The sequence below is a fragment of the Populus alba genome, chromosome 6, assembly GCF_005239225.2.
Source record: "Populus alba chromosome 6, ASM523922v2, whole genome shotgun sequence".
Taxonomy (NCBI): domain Eukaryota; kingdom Viridiplantae; phylum Streptophyta; class Magnoliopsida; order Malpighiales; family Salicaceae; genus Populus; species Populus alba.
The window spans coordinates 11,350,254-11,373,561 of record NC_133289.1 but is presented as its reverse complement, the minus strand read 5'-3'; the positions used below and the strand labels follow the sequence as shown (position 1 = coordinate 11,373,561).

Sequence of the window (23,308 nt, the reverse complement as noted above, 5' to 3'; positions counted from 1 at the left end):
AGTAATAACTCAATATCAAGACGTTTGTTTGAGACCATGATAACATTATAAAAGCAAAGTGAAACAAATTATGAAACTCAATCCCAATCAATCTAAGTTAAATTGTCAAACTTGCATCCCGGGTTATGAACTCTACTAGTTTTAATAACATCGGTTAACCCTTTAAACTTGTAACTCAGTTATGGACTCTACTGAGGTTTAATGACTTTATTTTTTAACTATTTTTTATTTAATTATATGATAATAAAAATAATTGTTTGCAAAATTAAACATTAACTCAATATTAAGACATTTATTTGAAACCGCGATAACTCTATAGAAAGTAAATTAAAATAAAATTATGAAACTCAATTTCGAACTAGGACAATTTAAATAATAAAATTGAAAAAAAATTAATAAAAAATATAAAAGATAAAAAAAAACCATAAAAAGTTCACTGCTCCCATTAACAATGCTTTGTGAGAAAGTGAATAGTGAATTCACCTCCACTTTTAGTCATTGTTATAATAATAATTAATACTTTATAATTATAATTAATACTTTATGTTGACTAAAATAGATTAGCAAAAGCTATGTATTAAAATCTGAAAATAATAGATACAATTCATAATTTTATTAAATTAGATGATTGATTTTATTTTCTTTTAGTAATTATTAAATTATTGAGTTATTTTTTATATTATTTTATTTTTATTTTTTTAGACGAAAGATTCATATGATTTTTTATTATGCCTTTTTTACCATTGATACTAATATTAAAAGAACTTTAAATAAAAGCAATCGTGAAATATTTGTTTATGCCTATATTTTAAGTTTCTATCTATACAACATATAGTAATTAAAAGTAAAAAAAAATAAAGCCCTTTTTTCTCTAAAAGAGAGAGATTCATACTTAAATTACATTAAAATTAAACAAATTATTAAATTTGACCTTTGTTAATTTTTATACGGGTCCTTGGTTTTTTTTGTCATGTTATCTTTGACAGAAAGTATTTATACCTTTTGACATTACTAATATTAAAAAAAATTCATTAGTCAAAGTTTAGAATAAGATTTTTATTCATATCTATAACTTTAACATTTATTATAAAGTAAGTAATTCTTTAAAATAAAATGATTTGTATAATCATGTTAAAATATAGTAAAGCATAAAATACAATCTTTGTTCATTTTTGTACCTTAAATATTTTTATGTTAGTATAGTTTTATTCATGTTTTTATTTTCTTAAAATCAAAAAAATTTTAATACACAAGCAACCATCATGAATGCCAAAATTACTAATAATAAAAAAACAAAAAACTATTATGAAATGTTTGGAAGTATGGTAATAATTACTTGTTAAAATGTTTTTTTTCTTAAAAATGTATTAAATTAATATTTTTTTATTTTTTAAAAATTATTTTTGATATCAAATCTAAAAATAAAAAAATAATTTTAACTAAAAACTAAAATAAAATTTATTCAATTCCTATTTGAAACTCGATACCAAACAGCCAAAACAAAATAATTTTTTAAGGCGATACCATACCAACAGAGACCTGAGTTAAAGGTAAGACCTACAATTTTAGGAATGTAAAGACAATTATTTGTTTCTTGATAAAGTCTGTCTATTAGGGGTGATTATTTTCGGTTCAGTTCGGTTTTTATCAAACAAAATAACTAAACTGAATTTTTTTTTCAAAAAAAACTAAATCGGTTCGAACTAGCCGGTTTTGGTTTGGTTTTTTAGGACAAAAAACTGTTCAAACCAGTTTGACTCGGTTTTTTCAGTTTTAGGCTAATAAAACCGAAACCGAACCAAATCGAACCAGTCAGTTTTTTCAAAATTTTAATTGCTTTAATCGGTTTTTTTTCACTGTTCGGTTTTTTCGGTTATTTTTTTTTTTTGTTTTCTTGATTTAATCTCTTTTTCAATTTTTTTACTTACTAGTGTCCACCCTTTTGTAAACATCCAGCTAGTGCTGGATGCGCACAGTACAATCCCGAGAAAGAAATCCAATTTCTTAGCTGAAAAATTACAGAAGCAAAAACACAGTATATTGTCAACAAATGGAGGTCATTCTAATACACGGAGTAACCTACTTCACAAGTCTGAAGGGAAGGGAAGTACTTTTTCCTCGTGTGTTCAAGTTCTTTTAGTTACAAGGCCTTGGCAAAATGTACCCCGCTATATGCAAAACTATATATTAATCTCAGCCGGACAGGTCTCCCAAGATATACACACTTGTTTGGTTGAAGGCCAAATCGTCAATAGAATAGAATCAGCCATTGCTGTTCAGGTCAGTAGACGTCAAGGTTCACCTTTCATGGATCTTGAAAATCAGTAGAAAACTTTGTTCTACCATCATAAACTCTCCCTCGGTGTGGCTGCCACAGCCTGTCTCAGAATGAACTTCCAGGCATGTGCAGAAAGATAAAGCAGACACATTTATTTGATTTTAGTGATGCAGCAAGAATTCCAGCCAGCATCACCACGTTACTGCGAAGAAAGATGTGAAGATGAAGTTAGAGCCTAGAGAAGCTAGGAAATGAAAAATAAATGAAGATTACGAAAAACGTACAGGTCAGCAAAATGTAAGTAGTTCAACATGCTATATCATTGGTCTGATTCAGGGCAGAAACTCCCACTGCTTTGGTATTGACATCATATGATGACATGACCTTCCTCTGAATCAACCAAGGAGGTAAACTAGCCAAGGTTACAGAACAATCATTGAAGAATCTATAAAAATAAAATATGTAAACTAGCAAATAAATTAAAGAACTTGTTCGAAGATATTTCATAGGAAAATTTTTCCTGGGCCTTTTTTTCTATTCAGAATCTTGTAGTAGTACACACCAAACTACATGCACATTCAGGAATGAAAAATTACGAAGAGATAGATGCAAACGCTGATGCTTATCTCTACACAGATGAAACTTAGACAAAGCTTCTACACAGATCTTTCTCAGAGAGAAATGACCACCAAAAGTTTTACACAGATGAAACTTCCATGCTACAACACAGCAAATGTTTTCTCTGTAAAAACTGTTAGGGCAAGTTCTCAGCATCATGGAAAAAACAAAGAAATCTAACAGGTTAAAACTTCAGCATTGAATGAAACCTCAGCTTTTCCATAATACTCAGATTATGGTTGCAATATATCATCACATTTACGAATTCTTTCAATGAGCCAAAATAAGTGGCAATATACATGCATGCTGGTAAGAGCTGCTATGAACATACTTACAAAACATTAACACTTACATATGGCTCAAAATCAGGGCTAGACAAGTTAACAGTAAGGTTCCGCATCAATAACAAAACCTGCAAGACACCAAAAGGAATTATATACAGAGCACATCGGAATAATCAGGAAAATTAGAAAGTGTACACACCAAAGTTATTTTAACTAACACCATGATGGGAAAAAAGATGCAATCTTGTACTATTTTGAGAACTCCACTAACACACTGATACTTGCATCAAAGCACATGGAAACTTTAGAGATATAGATATGATTGTGCAAAATACCAATGCCTCTCTTTCTCTCTCTCAAATATTTTACTTGAATCACTGCCATCTTAAGCAAGTTGAGAAGATGAAGAGCTGATTTTGAAGAGCCAAACAACCCATCAAACTCGCAAGAGAGACGAACACGAACCAGGTCAGCACTTAATTTTATGGAGTAGAAAATCATAATGTTGCTATATGGGATGAAAATTATATGTAGTGATGGAGAGGACTTTCCCCTGACATTGGCTCACTATATCCAAAAGTAACTTGCTGTGATAGCTCCAAATGAAAACCACTTCTGTCAAGTTAAACCAGAAAAATCAACATAGATCTTTTCTCTTTATGTATTAAATTGATGTCTATCTAAAGAAGGATGGCAGTGTAACCCTTTAAAACCTGATTGTGTTGTAAATAACAGGTGAGACTAAAATATTCAATCCAATACACGTGGCAATCCTCATTCTTGAGTGTTCTTTTCAGATCCTTGGTTTAAGTTCCCATACACAGAACACTGGTTCTTATTACCAATTTACCAGCAATACGTGGCTCACAACCAAATTTCTACCAAATCTTATTAGTGCTCCAACGATATTATTAGCTTCTTTAGTCCCCTTGCATAATATACAATGATCGAGTAGAAAGATAAGAATCAGAGGTTCATTTATGGTACTGTAGTATAGACTTCCACTATCATAATGAACCACTTCTCACCGCTAAACTGCATATCTAATTTTCTCTATGATTATACACCTACTTATCTTTGCATAGTATAATTGGAAAAGGAGCCATCTCAATTCAATTCAATTCAACTTACAGTTTCAAAATTTATAGGGTCCATTTCCTGTAGCTTTTTCACATGCCCTTTCGTGTCTGGATCAAAGACACTTCCAATGAAGCTATATACTTCAGCAAAATCTGGTATACCTGCAGACAATAGGTAAAAAGTAAGAGAGAACTTTTTTTTCTTTTTTTTCCTGAGTTTGGGGTCAGTATAAGTGGAAAATTAACAACTTTAGTCTTGTGGATCACGGGTTACCATGAAGCACAGGCGCTTGCTTCCCTTGTTTTGGCATCTCAGCACTTGGCAATGTTCTACTTGAGGTCCCAAGGCCACTGACAGTATTGTTACTAACCCTTGATACACACTTTGGTCCAATATCAGCTGAATCAGCAAGGTTGCAAGCCATAAGAAGTGCTGGAAAGTTCCCTCTAGTAGAAATGATCTACGTACTAATATGATAACAGGAAGATAAGAAATGAAGAAGTATGCACACCTTCAGCTCCGTGAAGATTTGGAAGTTCATCTTGTGATGGCATGATTTTGCTTGTTGCGGAGTTTATTAACACTGAAGTTTCATCCCATAGAGCATATCCAGGTGCTAAGGTATTCATCGATGAAGGGTAAGCCATGGATGCTGGGAGCGGCACTAAAACTGCAATAATTAAGAAACAGCATGTCAAGAAAGCAACTTTAAAGTACAACCGCATTTATCATCATACTCCATGAAAAAGGTCAAACCATTTTTCGACGCCTTCTGTGGGTAAGGATGAGAGGCTTTGCGTTTAGGGCGAGGAGGAGGAACATGCGCAGTTGTACCATTCTTTTGGACCTTCATAAAGTATTTCTGGGCATGACTCCGAATCTGCAAATGTATATGATCAGTATAGAGCGTGATAGATACGTTAACCTGCAAAGCGAAAACACTGCATGATTCAGACCTGGATCACCGTCTTTGAACCCACAAAATCTTCAATCTTTTTCCAGTCACGATCAAACCTGAATGAAGAAGACCAGATAAAAAAAAAAAAAAAAATTAGATAAGCATGGCACAGAATCAAGAAGCATTTGATTAGCAATTTGAAAATTGAAAGTTCAAAACGTGGTACGGTGTCAAATTATATTTTGCTTTTAACAAACAGAATTTCTATTGATTCAAAGGTACTTCTAACACCATCAAATTGTCAAAAACTAAGAAGCAAAGGCATCAAATCAAAGTCAATTGTTAAAACAAGATTAATAATAATAATAATAATAATAATAATAATAATAACAAGCAATTAGTACTTTTTTTCCTTTTCTTTCTTATTTTGAATTTCAAGAGAGAGAACTAAAGAAACGAGGGGAGAGAGAGTAGTTATACAAACAAGAGCTAAAAGGAAACTTACAATTGAAGGGCTTCAAGGAACTTGTCATGCTCTTCTTCAGTCCAACTCTCACGAGACTTGGTGATTGTATAAGGTTTTCTAACTTTCTTGCCTGACCCATCGCTGCTAGCTTCTGCTGTTGTAACTATACCTGTACCTGTAGCTGGTGGTGTTGATGATGATGTAGGTGTAGCCATTGATTGAGAAGGACCAGCAGGATTCGCACCTGTTTCTGCTCCTGCTCCTGCTGTCGAAGTTGAAGTTGAAGAGGAGGAGTTGGCGTTCATAATCATGAACAGTTACTCCGTTTCCAGCTCTGTGGAGGTAGGAAAGACAGAAAAGAACGGTCACTGTGCAGGTGCGTGAGGGCAGAGGACACAAAATGGCGAACTCTCTCTCTGGATGGGCTGTGTGTCTGTAACAGTGAGTTTGCATTTTAGACCTTTCAATTAATCGTCTATTTAACCTCCTTGTCTACGCCGATTTTTTTTAATTGTCGTCTCTAACCGTCTAACGGCCTCACCTACCCATCCTTTGACGTCGGATCTAATCTTGTGTGACGATCTTTTGGCTCGTATGACGATGCTGCTCTGCTCCTTTCGTTTCTTCTGCTACGTACCCTTTTTTGTTAACTTTTTTTTTTCTTTTTTGGGATTAGTGATACTTTATTCTTTTGGGATTCTATTAAATCATTACAACACGTTTTTTTTTTAATACACTCTACTCAAACACCTTAGGCTCCGTTTGTTTGCAGGAAAATGAATTTCTTTTAGAAAGTGAATTTCAGGGAAAGTGAATTCCTGGAAAGTGAATTCCGGGAAAGTATTTTCCGATGTTTGGTAGTGTTATGAAAAATGAACTGGAAAACACTTTCCAGTGTTTGGTTATGTCATGGAAAATGAGCTGGAAAATAACTTATTAATATTTTATTTTTCTCAAGTTTATTAAAATAATGAGGAACAAATCTTACAAATTAAAAAGTTGAATGAGAATGAAATTGAAAAAAAAAAAATATAATTTCATAAATTATCTCAAATAAAACAAATAATAATCAAAATAATAGGGATCAAATCTAAAAAATTAAAAAAAAATGAAAAATAAAGAAATTAAAATAATAATAATCAACATTTCATAAATTATTTCAAATAAAATAAGTAACAATCAAAAGAATGAGGATCAAATTTGATAAATAAAAAATTTCAATAAAAAAATGATAAGAAAAAAGCAAATAGCAATTATAAAAATAAGGACCAAAGTTAATATAAAAATAAAATTTTAAGAGATGAAATTGAAAAATAAATATTCAAAACAAAATATATATAGCAATCAAAAGTTTGAGGATCAAATTTGATATAATCAGCAAATAATGACATTTCTAAATTTTTCACAACTTCTGGAAAGTGTTTTCCCCTCAAATTTTTCAGGAAAACACTTTCCTGAAAACCAAGCCAAATTTTCCTTTTACTGGAAAGTGTTTTCCATTGACCAACTTTCCTACTGGCAAACAAACACAAGAAAGTTTGGAAAGTGCTTTCCCGGAAACCACTTTCCGGAAAACAAACACAGCTAAAAGGAAAACACTTTCCTGAAAACCAAGTCAATTTTTTTTTTTTTACTAAAATTGACTGGAAAGTGTTTTCCGTTGACCGGAAAGTGTTTTCCGTTGACTAGAAAGTGTTTTCCGCTGACCGGAAATTGTTTTCCGTTGACCAACTTTCCTAATGACAAACAAACACAGGAAAGTTTGGAAAATGGTTTCCCGAAAACTACTTTCCGGAAAACAAACAAGGCCTTAACCTCTTAAAACATTACTACTAATGGAGTAATTCTTTTTGTTGTTGGAAAGACTTTTTAAATTGTTTTATGTCTTGAGAAAAAAGTATTAAATTAATATATTTTTAAATGTTTTTCAATAATTAGTAAATAATCCAATTTTCTTTTCATTAATTGTATTATTCTATGGCCAGATTAAAGGCCATTTGCTTCTATTTTGTTAAGGAATTATAGAACAAAAAAATAGATTACCAATATAAAAGAACTCAGAAGAAATAGATGGTCGTTTTGAAATTGACTAAAAAATTTACTTCAATCCTCTTAGTTTGCAACATATTTATTTTCCATTCCTTTGATTTTTTTCGAAGTTCATTTTTTATCCAAAACTTCATTTTTCTTACCTTTTATTCTTTAATTTGAGATAGAAGAGAGAAAGTAATTGAATTCTGATTGTAGAGAGAGAAAATATCAATTGATAATAATTTCAACCATCAAAATGATCAATTTTGGTGTTCACAGATTTTATTTGATGAGAAAAATTCCACTAAGGTGTTGTTTCACCTTTAAATTGCTTGAGAAATCAAATCTAACCTTGAAAGTTTTTTATTGATTTGTTGTTTTTGGATTTTTTCCGAGTTATTTAAAGGTATGAACAAGTTTGTTTGGGTCTCTTAGGTGTAATTTAGGTGTTTTTAGGTCAAAAAAATACTTGAAAATATAGTTTTAGGGTTTAAAACACCTTTATCTCGAAGTTTTAGCGACTAGGAGTTGCCAAAGTCTAGGTAGAGTAGGTGACATGTTTCTTACTTTTATTTAAAAAAAAAATAGGAGCAATGACATGTTATTCATCCTATAAAAAAACACAAAAAAAAAATAAATTAAACAAGCCCCGAAGTGTGGGTTGCCCTAGGCTTAAGCGCCTAAGCCTTTATTTCTTTTATTTTATTTTTTTATTGGTTTTTATTTCCAATTTGATCCTTCACAATTTGGTCTATCCTGGTTAGCATACCAAATCTACAACTTGTTCGTAATACCAGGATAATCTCATAAAAAAAAAAAAAAACCATGAAACTCAATTATAAAACAACCTAATATTCAAGGGAAAAACTAAAAAAAAATAATTTTTTTTTTAAAAAAGCAATGAAAAAAATATATGTGTCAACCCAAGTTAGCCTATTAACTTTATGACCATAGACATAAGATTTGGATAACCTCATAAAAAGAAAAGCGAAGAAAAAAACATAAAGATTATTGGATTTATCTTGTTGAGATCTTTTTAATGTTACCAATAGTATCATTATTGTAACTTCGATATGCTTTTAAGGTCTATATCTTGTCTCAATTTATTTTTTTCAGACTATTTAACAATTCAAAAGAGTTGTAGATGTAATCCATGACTCACAGGTGACATATACCAAGCTATTTCCAAAATATTTTTAGAATGGTGTCATTAAAAAAAATATATGCTAAGATAAAAAAAAAAAATCTCTAGTGAAGTGACAAGAATGGAGAAGCTGACATATGTGATAATTAAACTACCTCGTAAAAGTTGTCTTGCTTTTAATTATATGATTACTGTTATGATTATGACTCCTTTATATAGACCATCTCAAACTAGATCCATTGTTATTTTTTAATATTGAAAAAAAAAAAAACTTTATGCTTAAACATGGAGGATAATTTGTTGGGAGTTATTTAGTAAACAGATATAAATACATAAAGTATTTTACTTGTAGAATTATAGTTTTTAGACCTAACCCGGTTCAAGGTTCGAATTTTAGGTTTTGATTGGGTCACTGGATCAATTTTATAAAAAAAATCAAAACAATGTTGTTTTAGTAAAAAAAACAAAAATTAACAGGTTGCAACTAGGTTTTTAACTGGATCTTGCCGGATCATACCTGAATTTTTTTTTCTATATTTTTTCTTCAATCTAATTTAATTTCAGTCTCAAATTAACTGAATCCCAGATCAACCCACCATTCTGGACCGAATTTTAAAACAATACCATAAAATTATAGAATTCCAAATAAAATACAAGACAACAAAGAAGTTACTGCAGGAGATATTACTCATTGCCTTTAAAGTAGAATTGCCCTGCAAAGAATTTTAGGGCAGCTTGCCTCCTAAGATTTACCCATAAATAGCCATGTTGAGCCACGTGACCCCATGCAAGATCCACCTGCGAAGGATTGATCTCTCCTTTCCTCTCCTGTGGGACAAACGTCACCCCTAAGGCCCTAACCAACCCTAATGTTTCCTCGCTAAACTTTTTCAAAACCAAGGATCAGGTGACACGTGGTTTCTTGACCTCCACTGGAAGAGCAGAGACTTTTCTACGCTTGGTGTTCTTGGCTTAACCTGCCGACCATGATAAAACATCGATGGGGACACGAGAAAATTTGTGCGCGGCACAGACTCGGCGTGTTGTTTAGCCAGTCTTGATGTTCGGCCCTCCTAATTGCGTGTTGCTCCCTCACACGTGCTTATTACACTTCAGCTCAGCCGTACGGTCACACGTTTAGTTATGGTCCCCCGTTTGCGCGCGACTTTTGCGCGTGGATTTTGTGGAGCAGTTATTTTTAAAATATTATTTATAATATTAACATATTAAAATAATTTAAAAATATGAACTAGCAATTATATAAATATATAAAACAAACAAACATGAATAAGATAAGAGACATCAATCTGTAAGAAAAAACTTGGCAAGAAATATTAAAGTATTTCTAATATGATCAGGTGCTATAATTGCCAAGGACACGTTTTTTGCCTTGCCGTTGGAGAGAGGATGTGAGATTTTGTTAAATCAAGTGAAGAAAACAAGAAATTAAATCTATAATCATATGTTTATATCCATTCTAATTAATTAATAAATTAGTTAATTCAATCTATAATATAAAAACACCTTACACAACATCAGATTTAGTTAAATCGATCGAAATTGTCAAGTAAAGAAACCTTGACTTTCCAAGTCATTAAATCAAATGAGTTTTGTCTTCCAAGATGCACTTATTATTGAAAACTGCCAAAAACAAAGAGATGTATATTAGTTTCTTTCTGGTTTTTCACGGGTTGAATAATTATTTTTTATAAAAAATAAATATTCAAGATTTATTTTTTTAAAAAATTCTAATTATAAAGTTAAAAAATTCATGCACACATTTAATTAAATACATTAAAAATCATATATACTGATAAATACAAAAAACAAAATGTTAACATGTTTATTTAACTCATCTCACTACAAGTCAAATAAATTTCAAACACGAAAAAATTAATATATAGAGTTATTAATGTGTTTTATAGCATCAAGTAAAAAAAATATAATCATAAATCAAAAAATTGATATTTATATATAATAAAATACAGTAAATATCAAATATATAAATAAAAATATGTAATATCTCAAACTAATTTTTAACATAGTAGAAAAACATAATAATGTTGCAATTGCTATAGTAAAATATCATTTTCTTAGTTTTTTGTATAATAATTAAAAAAAAGGTGCAAGGAAAAAAAATTATAAAAAAATAAAAAGAATTGTATAAATAGTCGAGCGATAAATATTTAAATTGAAAAATTTTAAAAATATATTTTTTTTCATTAAAGAAGCGTAAAGAAAAAAGAAGGAAGAACTAGAAAAATATTAAAAAAAATAAAGATAAAAAGGTGATAAATATACCAAATATAAAATGATAAAAATGTATACAGAGAAAAATAATATAAAATATTATTTTAAAAAAAAATTAAAAATTATAATTTTATCACCGCTATAATAAAAAAAATAAAATTTATAACTATACCATTTCTCTCTAAAAAAAAATAATAAAATTTAGTATATGTATATAATTATCGAGAAAGAAAAACAAATTCCGTCTCTTGGTGGATTCGATTTGGGTTTCTTTATAGTATCATCATATGGGCCTATATTTTCTAGCATGGATGAAAACCTTTTGTTTGAGCTTTGCTTATGGGCTACCCGGATCTGGTCGGAGAGAAATCAGCTGCCATTGGGCATAGGGTCCCGAAATTACCAAATGCCGAGCTCTCAGGCGACGGAGCAATAATTCGTGGCTCAGTATTGCCGAGCAATTCAGATAAGAGAGGACTGAATCTATTGGTTGGTTGATGCTGTTTTCGGATGACTTTTTTTCAATTTTCCCAAAAGAACTAGCCGGAAGAATCTTCTTGTTGAGATGCAGAATGAATACTCAAGTTAGTAGCATCAGTAACATAACAAGAATTCAACAAAAGGCACCACCACCACCACCACCACCATCTCGAAAACCACTCCAGTAGAAAGTCTCAAGAACCCAAACAAAATGGTGACACAAATGGTACGTCCAATTAAGTACAAGTCATAGTAATTCAACTGAAGCTCTCGTTTTATGTTTTTGTAGCTAACCTGTGGTTCAGAGATAATGGACATCATGTACCAAATTAGATACAGAACACAAAAGGGAAGGCATTGTCGCATAAAGTATGTTTCCCTTGTTTTGTTTCTATGACCAATTTCTTTCTTCTTTGTCGAATAAATCTGGTCTTCGAATGACAGCACTGCAGCTTTTGATGTCTGTGCTCTGCTTGACTGGTACGGTTGGACGTTTTTCAAAATCATGAATCTGGGTTTTTGAGCTTGAGATTAGACCTTCAATAACATAAATGCTTTTCCACGCTGGGTAACGATTTTGTATTACTTACTTCGAGGACTCGATGCTTATCTTGATAAGGCTACATTCAGAAATCCACCTTAATTTATGAACCCAGGATGATGACGCTGTAGGATGGGGGACTGGGGAGGGGTTGACGACCTCCAAGTAGATGCATAATTTCTATGTTTTTTACATGCCAGCCAGCTTTCAAAACATGCAGCTGAGGCAATGTCCTCGTCATCTTAATTACACTGTATGATGATTTCACTCTTTAGAGGTCCCATGTGGAAATGAAAATCGAACATCACCACAGGCTGCTGGGTTCATTCGCTCTGATCGTGAAGCAGAATACAGGAAAAAAAGGAAGTAGGAATTGCCTACTTTCCCCAAAATAAGGAAAGATTTATTGCTTGCTGCTGACGATAACATTCGACCTCTACTTATTGTCTTAGTCGCTCGCTTATCTTTCCTATATCCTTCTATCCATCAAACATATGGCTTCGCCCAGGATTGACACTGCTAAAGTTGACATGAGAGAGTGGCTTCTCTATATGACGATTGCACTAATTTGTTCACCAGCCCTTGCTGACTGGGAGTATACAGCTGATATGCTCTGTTCTTTTCAGGTTTTATCACCAAACATTTCAACTGTGAAACCCTTAAACCACCTCGGTTGGAGTTTACTCCAACAAAGCTTAGCGCATCATTTACTTGGAGAGTCATGAAGATAGTCTTAACTAGCTAGATTAGAATCAATTCATACAGAGCTCTAGCTTTTTGTAAGGTCTGTAGCCTTGATAATGAGCACTTGGTCTAGTGACATACCTTAAAGTTACTTATCCCGTCATCAATCGGTTAGCAATGTGAATAAGAGCAATGTATAGGCAAGGGAAGGAGAGATAAGAAAGCAAGCTCGCATGAGGGAAAGACAGTAAAATCCTAGCAAAGCAAAACCTACAAATTGATGAACTTTTCTTCTTGGGTGTGGTTCTTTTGGATTGTTAGGCTCCATAATCCGTAGGAGGATAAATGCAAGGTCGAATCGTGGCTTTCTTTTCACTTTGGGTAGTCATTGATGGAAATGTATGGAGCGAATGAGAGTTAAATCAGGCATGCCTAAACAGCGGCAAAACCAACTCATCCTTGAATATTATACGGTTTTTTATGTGATGCAAACCTAATGTCCCACCAAATCAGAAAAATTCTCTCAGCAAGGATACATCTAACCTGTGTATATCTGTGTGTTCTTGTATCGTCTTTATTTTGACCTATTTTGCGTACTCCATCTTTGTAAACATAAACTTTGAGAAAATCATGCTTCTCCACTGCTGCCAAAAACAAGATCTCAAACCGACATTATTGAATGAACTCCCCGCAGGAGATAAATTCTCAACAGACTGGGACAAGGCATGGTAAGACTTCAGGAAGAAAGGGAAAAACCATTCTTCTCTCAGTTCTCGCCAGGCAACTACCCACTGTCTGAAGAAGTAGATCCCATCAAGAGAACAGAGAGGCCGAACCTCAGGTTAGTGGTTCTACTTAGATTCTGCTACTCTCGCAGGCGCTGTGCTTTAATGATGCAGGGGATGGTGCATGCAGGGAAATTGGTGTAACGGATGGATTGAAAATCATAACTTGCAAGTAAATGCCACCATCTCAATGCTTTCGTGTGTGTTGAAATTAAGATAATTGCAGTTATTAATTGGATGAGATTAGAAATGAAAAATGGGCAGCATATCTGTAGCATTGTGGATCTTTGATCCTATTCTGGGCATGTAGGAGGCCATTGGAGCAGCACTGATGTGATGTCAGAGATGATGAATTCAGGGATGATGACAGAGCTCTTCTATATGTTCACCTGATGGTTAGCATGAATTTCACTTCGTCCACTATATTGTCTGAGCCTCTGAGGGCTTCAGTTTGTGGGAGAATCAAATAAAAACAACATCCATCAATAAGTTTGCCACTACTAATATTGCAGTCAATGAAACCCAGTGAGACTTGTTCTTTGCACGCATGCAAGGCTACGTCCTACTCTACACCCACTTTTCTTTGTTCCCTTTTCACAAGACAACACCTGTTAGGCGTGTCTGCTCTTCCATGTACAAGGACGTGTGGAGTCCTTTTCAACGGGGACCAAAAACACTGGAGAACTTGTTAGCTACGAAATTAGACTCTTAACATAGAAATGGTAAAAAATAAAAAATAAAAACCTTGGCACCATGTCTGATCACATAGAGCAAAGACCTTGACTTCTTGGCTTTGTTTTACTTAAGCCAGCCATCAGAATAGCGTCTCCGTTGTTGATCCATAGACTCCTTCCCGGCCACATTATCAACAACAGTGGCGGATCCACAAGATACCCGACAGAAAAATTAAGATGGATCGGAGTATTTTGCAATCGGTATCTTAATCATCTGAAAGTGTTTCCATCAGGGATTAAAAATAGGATTTCTTGCAAATTAGGTTGAAGCATTAAATATCAGCAATCGTGCAGACCCCAAAAGCCTAGTGTCCAAAAGTCGCTTCGAATTGCTATCTGATGTAAAAGCTAGACAAAATTATCAAAGATTGACATTCCACCCAATGCTAACCGCCACAAGAATATGTGCATATATACCCCCATCATCAATCCCTCCTCTGCTACAAGTATCTCTAAAGTTTCTTTCCTTCTTTATTTGTTTGTTTTCTACAAGAGTCAAAGCTCTGTTCTTTCTGTTCCAAATTGCTTGCTGATTTCTTCCTCCAAAACCACGAAGCAGCCATGGCCATTACACATGAACCAGCAAGAAGCCCACAAAAGAAGAGAGGTATGCTTCCTCCAAGGAGAGGTCAAATAAAAAAGAGCATAATATCAAAGTTTTTCAAGGTGGTTGCCAATGTGGTAAGAGCACTGGCAAGAAAGGAAGGAGGTGGAGCGCAGGCTAAACAGCCAAATGGCCTAATGCTCATATAATTGCATGGGAATTCCCTTTTGTTTTAACAAGCAACATTTCACTGGCATTGGTTGGTTGGAGCTTGTTCATTGAATCTTCTGTACTGCAGGATATCAGTAGGTAGCACTTAGCAGGGTGGCTTTCATTAAGCCATGTACCTAAGGTTTATATAACTAGCCCTGTACTCTTTCTCTCTCCCTCTCTCCCCTCTCCATTTGTCACTTCATATAGCTGGAAGCAAGGCATTAAAATAAAAATAAAAATGCATTTCCTGAGGAAAAAAAAAGGTTTGCTGTAAGGTCTTTCGTTCTCAATTTCTTATTATTGCTTAATTTGTTGCATTGAACATGAAGAAACATATTAACATCTCTGCTTCTGCTAAATGGATAAGGCAGTTCGAACCAGTTCTCTAACATTGAATCCAATAATGTACAGAAACAGCAAAGAAAAAAAAAAAGTGCTTCCCCTCGGACCCTTTAGCTTTTTCTTTATATTGTACGGAAAATCTGACAAATACAAGTGGGGTAGAAAATATCCTTTTTTTCTCCTGTAAAAGAAGACAAACCAGACATGCGGTTCAATGCATTTGTTTGATTGCTTAACTGATGGGAACTCTTGTCCGACTATTCCTGGGATGGTTCAGACAGGCACTGTAGCTCGGGAATTCACAACAATAATTTATCTGTAAGTCTGGAGTTTTCCGTATCGGTGATCCAACAACCATGCCGGATGATAATGTCATAAATCATTTTGGAACTCAAGTCTACCCAGTGCCTTGGTTTTTCAAAGCAGTGTTTTCCTTGAAGGAGGCTGATCTCGGTGCAAGGTCAGAAAAATGCATTTATGTGGATCAAAAGTCAAAAATACTATTAACACCCAAGAAGAAGAAAACTCTAAGCCTCAAAACTCCATCTCTCTAAGAATCTGGGAAACAAACAAGAGAGAAATCCTTACTATCTATAGCTTAATTGCCATAAATGAACAGGTGTTGCAGATAGTCAAAACTCAGGAAAAATACTAATTTCTAGTTTTCCAGCAAAAGTGATTTACAATTCTCTGTTTCTGCTGCATGGATAAGGCAATTCAAGGCCAGTTTTCTAACATGAAATCCAGTGATGTAAAGAAACAAGAGTGTATTGACGCAAAAGAAATGTACAGAATAAAAAAAGGAAAACGAAAAATATCCATTTGCTTTCTTCAGGTTGTATAGAACATTCGTTGGCTACAAGTGGGACAACAAATGTCCATTTGCTTCCCCCCTTAAAGAAGGAAAACAAGCGCGTGGGTCAATGCTTTGGTTTGATGCTTTATTTTGCCTAATTGATAAGAACTTTGTCTCTTCCTATTTCTGGGATGGTTTAGGCACTGGAGTTTGGGAATACTAATTCATAAGAAAGAATTTATCTCCTAATTTTAGAGTTTCCCATAATATCAATCCAACAACAATGCTAAATGATAAGACTCTGGATCATATTGGAACTCAAGTCTACACTCTGCTTTCATGGCATCCGAGTTCATAACATGTTATGCTTTTTAATGATTGATCCTTGGAGTCTTCGCTTTACGTTTTGATTTGGTGGATGATCCAAAAAGCTCAACAATCTCTCCATCTATTTTATTTAAATCCCTACCAGTCAAAGTCTCTGGTTCCCACTTCTGACTCTGTAAACTTGTGCTGTGGGATATTCGTTGTTCGTTGAAAAACAAAATTAGAGGATCTAAAGAGTGGTGAAGGGAAACAGACAATTCAAACCCAAGCCCTCATCCTCTCTGGTGCTTTATCTGAGAGAATATTGCAGGACCAAAGAATCAATCCTGGGTTCATTAATTCATCCAAAATAAATGGGGAGCTTGGAGACATCACTGTGTTAAAACAGAAAAATTGGCAATATAAAGGAGAGACAGCCTTCTCCTTCAATGCAATTGCTCCATGTCTTGTGCTGGATAGGGATATCAAAAGAAGCACTTGTAACCCAGAGCAGTACTTTTTGTCAGCAATTACTCTCTCAATAAATCATCATCATAAAGTCCAAGCTAGCGAATCGAGGATGGATTTGTTGAATCATGGAAGTGCCCCCGTGCGCACGGTGGCCATGGGGTCCCCATTGTCCTTGTACTCAAATATTTCGCCGACCACCATGTCATTGGTCTGCTTTCCTTGTCTTGTCCTCCTCCTACATGGTTTGTCATTTTTTTTTTTCCTTCTAAAAATCGAGTCAAGGATAAATGGGTCGAGTTAGGTATAGGGCATACAGAGTCCGCGGTCAAAATTATTTTTGATATACTAATAGATTTAAAAATATTAAAAATATATTAATTAAAAATAAAAATATATTTTTTTAATATTTTTAAAATACAAAAACAACTTGGGTATTATACAAAACTGCTAATTGACCTGGATGATAATTATCCTTGTTGGGTTCTGTTTTGAAAATGCTCAGCTGTAAGAATTAATCATTGTGGGGAAGAAATTTTTTAAAAGGATATGTTTGAAGTGGATTTGCTAATATGAGAAAAGTGTACTAAATGATCCTGAATTCGAGGATGATCAAGAAAAAGTCTTTTCACACCCAAATCTTATATTCATTGCCTCTTTTCGGATAGCAATTATATTATAAATCTTAAACCCTAAATTTAATTTTATTGGATGCAGTTGAAGCGACCTAAACCCAAAATTATAAAGGCATAAAAACTACGATTGCAATTCTCATTGGATAATAGCAGGCATAATCCATGAGGTTTTTTTTTTTTTTTCCAAAGTAGCACAATAAAAACTTTTTTTAGAGAAAATAACAAAATTTAAAATTTATTTTAAAAAATAGCATAGTTTAGCGAGGCGCAAATATGCATTATTGGTGACTCGCGCATTGCATACTACTTATTTTAGGCTAGGTTGTTTCTCCATCCTCTAAATTCCTTGCCACAACAAACAATCAATCCAATAATTCATTATTCAACACTCAACACAATTTACAATTAACATAACCTTTTACTTTAATTTAATTTTAACTAAATTCACAATTAAACAAAATTAATTCTCTTAACATCGAAGTATATCATTTAACCACATCTAAAAATCGCTTCAACTCATGGATGGGGCTTGAGTGCTCGTTGAGGGGACAACACCAAAACCATCCTGGCATATGGATAGGCTCAAAACGCTTGTGAATAGGTTTGGAACACTCGTGATGAGACTGGATCGCTCGTGAACGGGTGTGCCTACCCAATTAAATGTCTTTATTCATGAAAAACGATTAACCATTAACTAATGTCGCTTTGAAATGCTTAGCATCTCCAACTTCATAAAGTCCACCACGACACAAAGAGAATGTAGTATTTGTTGTGTTTTCCTGAAACACTTATATACAACGAAAACGATAATATTTTTTTTTTTGGAGTCTCAATGATCTTGTTAGATAGATTTTGGGTTGTTTAGGGTTTATACAAAGATTACCTAAAGATTAGATGTTCTTTTTGGCTTTGAATAATTATTTCAAGATTGGATTGTTGTAAGACACAAGTCGTTCAATTTTCTGATCTTTAACGGTAATCCGCATGAACCACCAGTAAAAAATCTCTTAAATTCTTTTAAGAGGCATTGCTATATCTTTGAGTGCCAACTCTTTTTTTTTTTCAAGTGTTTTATATTGCACTATTTATTACACAAAAAATAAAAATCATGACATTCTATTTATAGATCAATCTAAAAGCCCTATAAATAGTAAAATATCAATTTGCCCTATGAAAAATATCACATATATTATTTTGGAAAAAAAATTAAAAATTTATTCAATCAAGTCTACTTGATTTCTCTAGACCAATAATTGTAATTCCCTATATAAATTACATTTTAGTTTTTAATTTCTAAAACTTATTGACAATCAAGTCACGCTTGATTAATCATCCAATTTTAATTTATGATCAATGGTTCTTATGTGTATAGCTCATTAAGTTTTCTAATAAATTGACTCAAATATAAATCACAATCACAAATAAAATATAATTAAATAAATTAATTTATTATCAATTCAATAATTGGTTGATTTATATTTGAAGATTAAACACAATGTATAACAACCTGTCATGATTCTTCAAATATTAGAAAAGTCATAAGTGATTTGACTAAACCTATTAATAACCAATTTCTCAGTGTAATTATTATTTATTTATCAATAATGTTCTGATCTAAATATTATAGCATGAAGAAATGAATTCGATAAATGGTAAGTCATTTCCTATATAAAACATAAATCAAACACCAAATAAACCAAAACAAATCAGTGATAATAAGTAATAAACTTGCGGCAAAATAGTTTTTCCTACCGACAAATAGTCATGAACTTTACCGTCTCTATCGAGATTATGCATGGTCGATTTGATGTCCATGGATACTTTCAACGACATCAAGTAATTAATGAACATAAGCATGTACTGATCAGCGTCATTTTGAGTTTCCATTTTGGAAAGGCTTTTTTGGTCTTTCTTAAGGTCATTAAAAGAGAAAACATGCTTGATAAGATCTGGTTAGAGAGTGCACGTGATTTCACCATATTTAAGTTGGTTAATAGGATGAAGTTAGGAATCATGAATGTAGAGGAAGAATCCAATTTTGGATTGGTCAAGATTAGGGCTAGGGTTAGAGAGGTGGATGTTTGTGATGTTGAGCTCAAGTTGATTGGATGAAAAAATTATAATTCTAAATAAAATATAATTAATTAATTAATTAATTATTAATTCAACGGTTAATTGATTTATATTTTAGGATGAAGTACAATTTTTAAACAACCTTTCATGATCCTCCAAATATTAAGATAGTCATAAGTGATTTGACTTAACATTTCAGTAACCAATTTCTCAGTGTAATTGTTATCTATTTATCAACAATAGTATGATTTAGACATTATAGCATGAAGTGTGTTTACTTTATCAAATTATTTTTGTTCTCAACATCATAGTCAATGATTATTTGAATAAGATTTAAATTTTTTTTCAAATTTCATCTCATTGTATACAAGGATTTACAATTAATACTATTTAAGAACAAATGAAATATTTTTCTTAATTCATCTAGGGTGATGAATAACCGCTTGATTACTTAAATATCTTACATAGTTCATATAATATTCAATATCTGCCTATTTGTTACTTTTAATTAGGACAAAGTGTAATCAGAATTAAAACATGACATTCCTTATATAAGATAACCTAATGTTATTAAGTCTAAAGATTACTTACAAAACCAATATGTGAGTCTTTTCATAGATACAAGTGATCTCTCCATATAGAATTCTCATGCGAGTTAATTCATTGTGTATGTCATACGACAAACATCTACATATTAGTTTTAAGTTCTGTTATACCTCAGCTTATGAAAATAATTATTTCTTTATATATATATATATATATATATATATATATATATATATATCAATCTTAACAGCTTTAATTAATGTCAAGTCATAATAGAGCATTGACCAGGAATATATAGGAACAATGCTTTGATACATTATGAATCTTATATTTATAACAGCTTTATAATTTATTTTGCAAAGCATTTTTATTCTAATAATTTTATCTCTACTCTAGATTCATTAATCAAGTATTAAATTTATTAATTAAATATTTGATTAATATTATAGATATATAAATATTTTATTAAAATTAAATATTTTTACATGAACAAAATTAATGCCACATGTAGCCAAGTGATTGACTACAGATATAAACATTAACAATGTTAGCCACAACATGTCCCATCTTATTGAATCCTTTACAGAGTGTAACTACTAATCTTTAAACATCTTGTATTAAATATTACATCTAACATATATATACACAAAAATAGCACTCATAATCTATAATATATAAACAAGATATCTAATAAGTGTTATAAAAAGAAAAAAACTAATGCATACCAACAAGGATGATAATGCATTTGATTATATGGATGTCTCGGAAAACGTATCCATTTAGATGTAATGAAATGACGTGTTATACTAAAATACCATTTCATAAAGCTCTCTAGATCAATTGTCATATATCGCTCTACTAATTTATGATCTCTCCTAGCATGCAAAAGATCTAGATAAGTTGAATGAGTCACCAATAAAATTGCTTTTCATTTTAATTTTATGATTGATACTATTCAACTCGTCACTTGTATCAACCAAACTGCCACATTACCCGATTACAATAATGTGTCTCAATGATAACAAAGCAGTACTTCAGGAAATATGCTATCTATAAATCATCTCGCTTCTAATATATTGGTGAAGGTGCCAATATCAAAGTCTCGGTATTAGAAGTTCATATAACCTATCAATACATTTATATGTGAGTGTTATTCAAATTATTAAAAAAAAAAAAATTATTATTATCGAGTTCCTATAATGAGTTGCCTTTTCATTACAGTGTCAAATATATTATTCTCACAACCCATTTCTCAATAATATTTACATTGATAATTTTAAGTTAGTACTTAAAAAAGAATTAATACTAACAAAATAAATTATTCACTGAAATTATTTAAAATAATTATACCTATAAGAATGGTAAACAATTGGATATTTATCTTTTTTTTCTTATTAGAAATCATACCTCAACCTTCCTATATATCTTAATAGAGAAACCAACTATAAGATTAATTAATGGAACTGATGTCTCTGTAAATATAGCATTCACTGGTCCAAATAGTTTAAACACTAGTAGTGTGGTCATAAGTAGGCTTTGTGGTTGGGTTTGTAATACTCAATTTTCTAATTATGTTTTTGTGGCTTGCACAAAAACAAAAGATAGGACAAAGAAAGAATATTGATTACATTATATGCCTTTGCTATTTACCTCACAAAATTTAGGTAATTTATTAAACATTACTACATTACTCTATTTTGATCGATAATACAACATTAATTCTTTGAAATTTTTATTGTTAAAATAGTTGTGGTATTCTTTTTAAAAGCTCTTGGAGTTTGTAACTACTTTATGAATAAGAATATGGATCACGTTACTAAATGTAAAAAAACCTAGATCTTAAAATGAAGTTAAATCTTTTTTTTTTTTTGTCTGGAGTGTCAAGACTCTTAGAATTAATGAAAGTTTTTTTTTTTTTTGGTTTGCATTAAGAAAACACGAAAAAGCATCAAGATACCTTGATTCACTATGGACTTCAAAAGTCCTTTTTTTTTGTTTTAGTTATCGATTTTTTTTCTTTGATTGAGTCTTTTTGCAGCCTATTACTTATAATTTATTAATAAATAGAAAAATTAAAAGACATGAGACTAAAGTAAAATAAAAAATAGGAAAAATAGGTAGTAGTTTCAAAATTGGCACACAAGGTTTTCTTTGGTCCTCATACTTTCCATACGATCAATTTTGGTCCCTTTTGTTTTTAAATTTTTTATTTCAATCTGAAACTTTATCTTCTTTATTTTTTAGTTCCTAGTTTGATAGAAGAGAGAAGAAGTCACTAGATTTTTATGGTAGAGAAGGAAAGTCATCATTGATATTGATTCTAACCATAAAAAGTTCATTATTGATGTCACTAAGATGTTTAAAAGTTTCATTTAATAATGAGATTTGTATTGAGATATTTTTTTGGCATTCTCATCACTTGAGATGATAAATTTGATCCCGAATTTTTTTTTTATTATAGGTTGATTTTGGACTGATTTTAGAGTTATTCAAGAATATAAATAGGTTTATTAGGATTTCTAAAGTGTTTTAGGTTAAAATTGGTTGAAAATCATTTTTTTTAGCATAAAATGCTCATGGTTTAATTTTTCATCGACCCTCCAAATGTTAGAAATTAGAACAATAGGCAATGTGTTGTTTGAAACACTTTAAAATAATAACAAGTGTGTAATATGTCACATGCACTTTAATATAAGAAACATATTAATAGGCCCGGCATGCGGCCCAAGCCTTAATTAATGGGCTAAACACACAGACCAACAAGCTCTTTATCTTTTTTTTTCTTTTTTTTTACCATGCATTTTACACTTTGAACAATTCAAATAAATTGACTAAATTTTTTTATTATTATTATTGAATACCATTGAAGTTCTTTTTTATATGAAATCATAGTCTTTTTTATTTAGCTTGAAATGACACCTGTTTTTTTTATATGAATACCATTGAAGTTCTTTGTTTTTTTTTTTTTAGTCCGAATGTATTTATTCTATTTTTTCTCTTTAAAAAAATATTGTTATTTGATAGAAAGTCTCACCCCTTATTGTCCTATGATTAAACAAAGAATAATTTTAGAGATGAAAAGTTATTAAACATGTTAATTTAAATTCACTTA

The 23,308-nt window shown here is 31.9% G+C and overlaps 1 protein-coding gene across 4 annotated transcripts; it reads right to left on the bottom strand.

Annotated features, from left to right (window-relative positions):
• Positions 1-1,981: 1,981 nt before the first annotated feature.
• Positions 1,982-6,170, bottom strand: LOC118048535 (protein REVEILLE 8). Of its 4 annotated transcripts, none has more exons than XR_012170050.1 (9): positions 5,664-6,170; positions 5,217-5,274; positions 5,017-5,140; positions 4,772-4,930; positions 4,534-4,659; positions 4,312-4,421; positions 3,516-3,795; positions 3,249-3,308; positions 1,982-2,480 (listed from the first exon to the last, which is right to left on the bottom strand). XR_012170050.1 is itself a non-coding variant. In XM_035058280.2 (9 exons), the coding sequence occupies exons 1-8, from the start codon at positions 5,933-5,935 to the stop codon at positions 2,585-2,587; spliced, it is 993 nt and encodes a 330-aa protein (XP_034914171.1). In that variant the 5' UTR covers positions 5,936-6,169; the 3' UTR covers positions 1,982-2,480; positions 2,563-2,584. The 4 variants fall into 4 exon arrangements, 2 of the variants coding, with proteins under 2 accessions (XP_034914171.1, XP_034914172.1); XR_004687485.2 differs by lacking the exon at positions 3,516-3,795 and adding an exon at positions 2,563-2,690; XM_035058280.2 differs by lacking the exon at positions 3,516-3,795 and adding an exon at positions 2,563-2,668 and having other exon boundaries at positions 5,664-6,169.
• Between the last annotated feature and the right edge of the window lie 17,138 nt (positions 6,171-23,308).

Excerpts from the sequence above, each read along its gene's own strand:
- LOC118048535 (XM_035058280.2), bottom strand. The coding sequence starts at position 5,935 with ATGATTATGAACGCCAACTCCTCCTCTTCAACTTCAACTTCGACAGCA. Across the intron at positions 3,309-4,311 it reads ACCCTATAAATTTTGAAACT|GTTTTGTTATTGATGCGGAA; the intron begins GTAAGTTGAATT and ends GGTGTCTTGCAG. Across the intron at positions 2,669-3,248 it reads GCCCTGATTTTGAGCCATAT|AGGAAGGTCATGTCATCATA; the intron begins GTAAGTGTTAAT and ends TGGTTGATTCAG.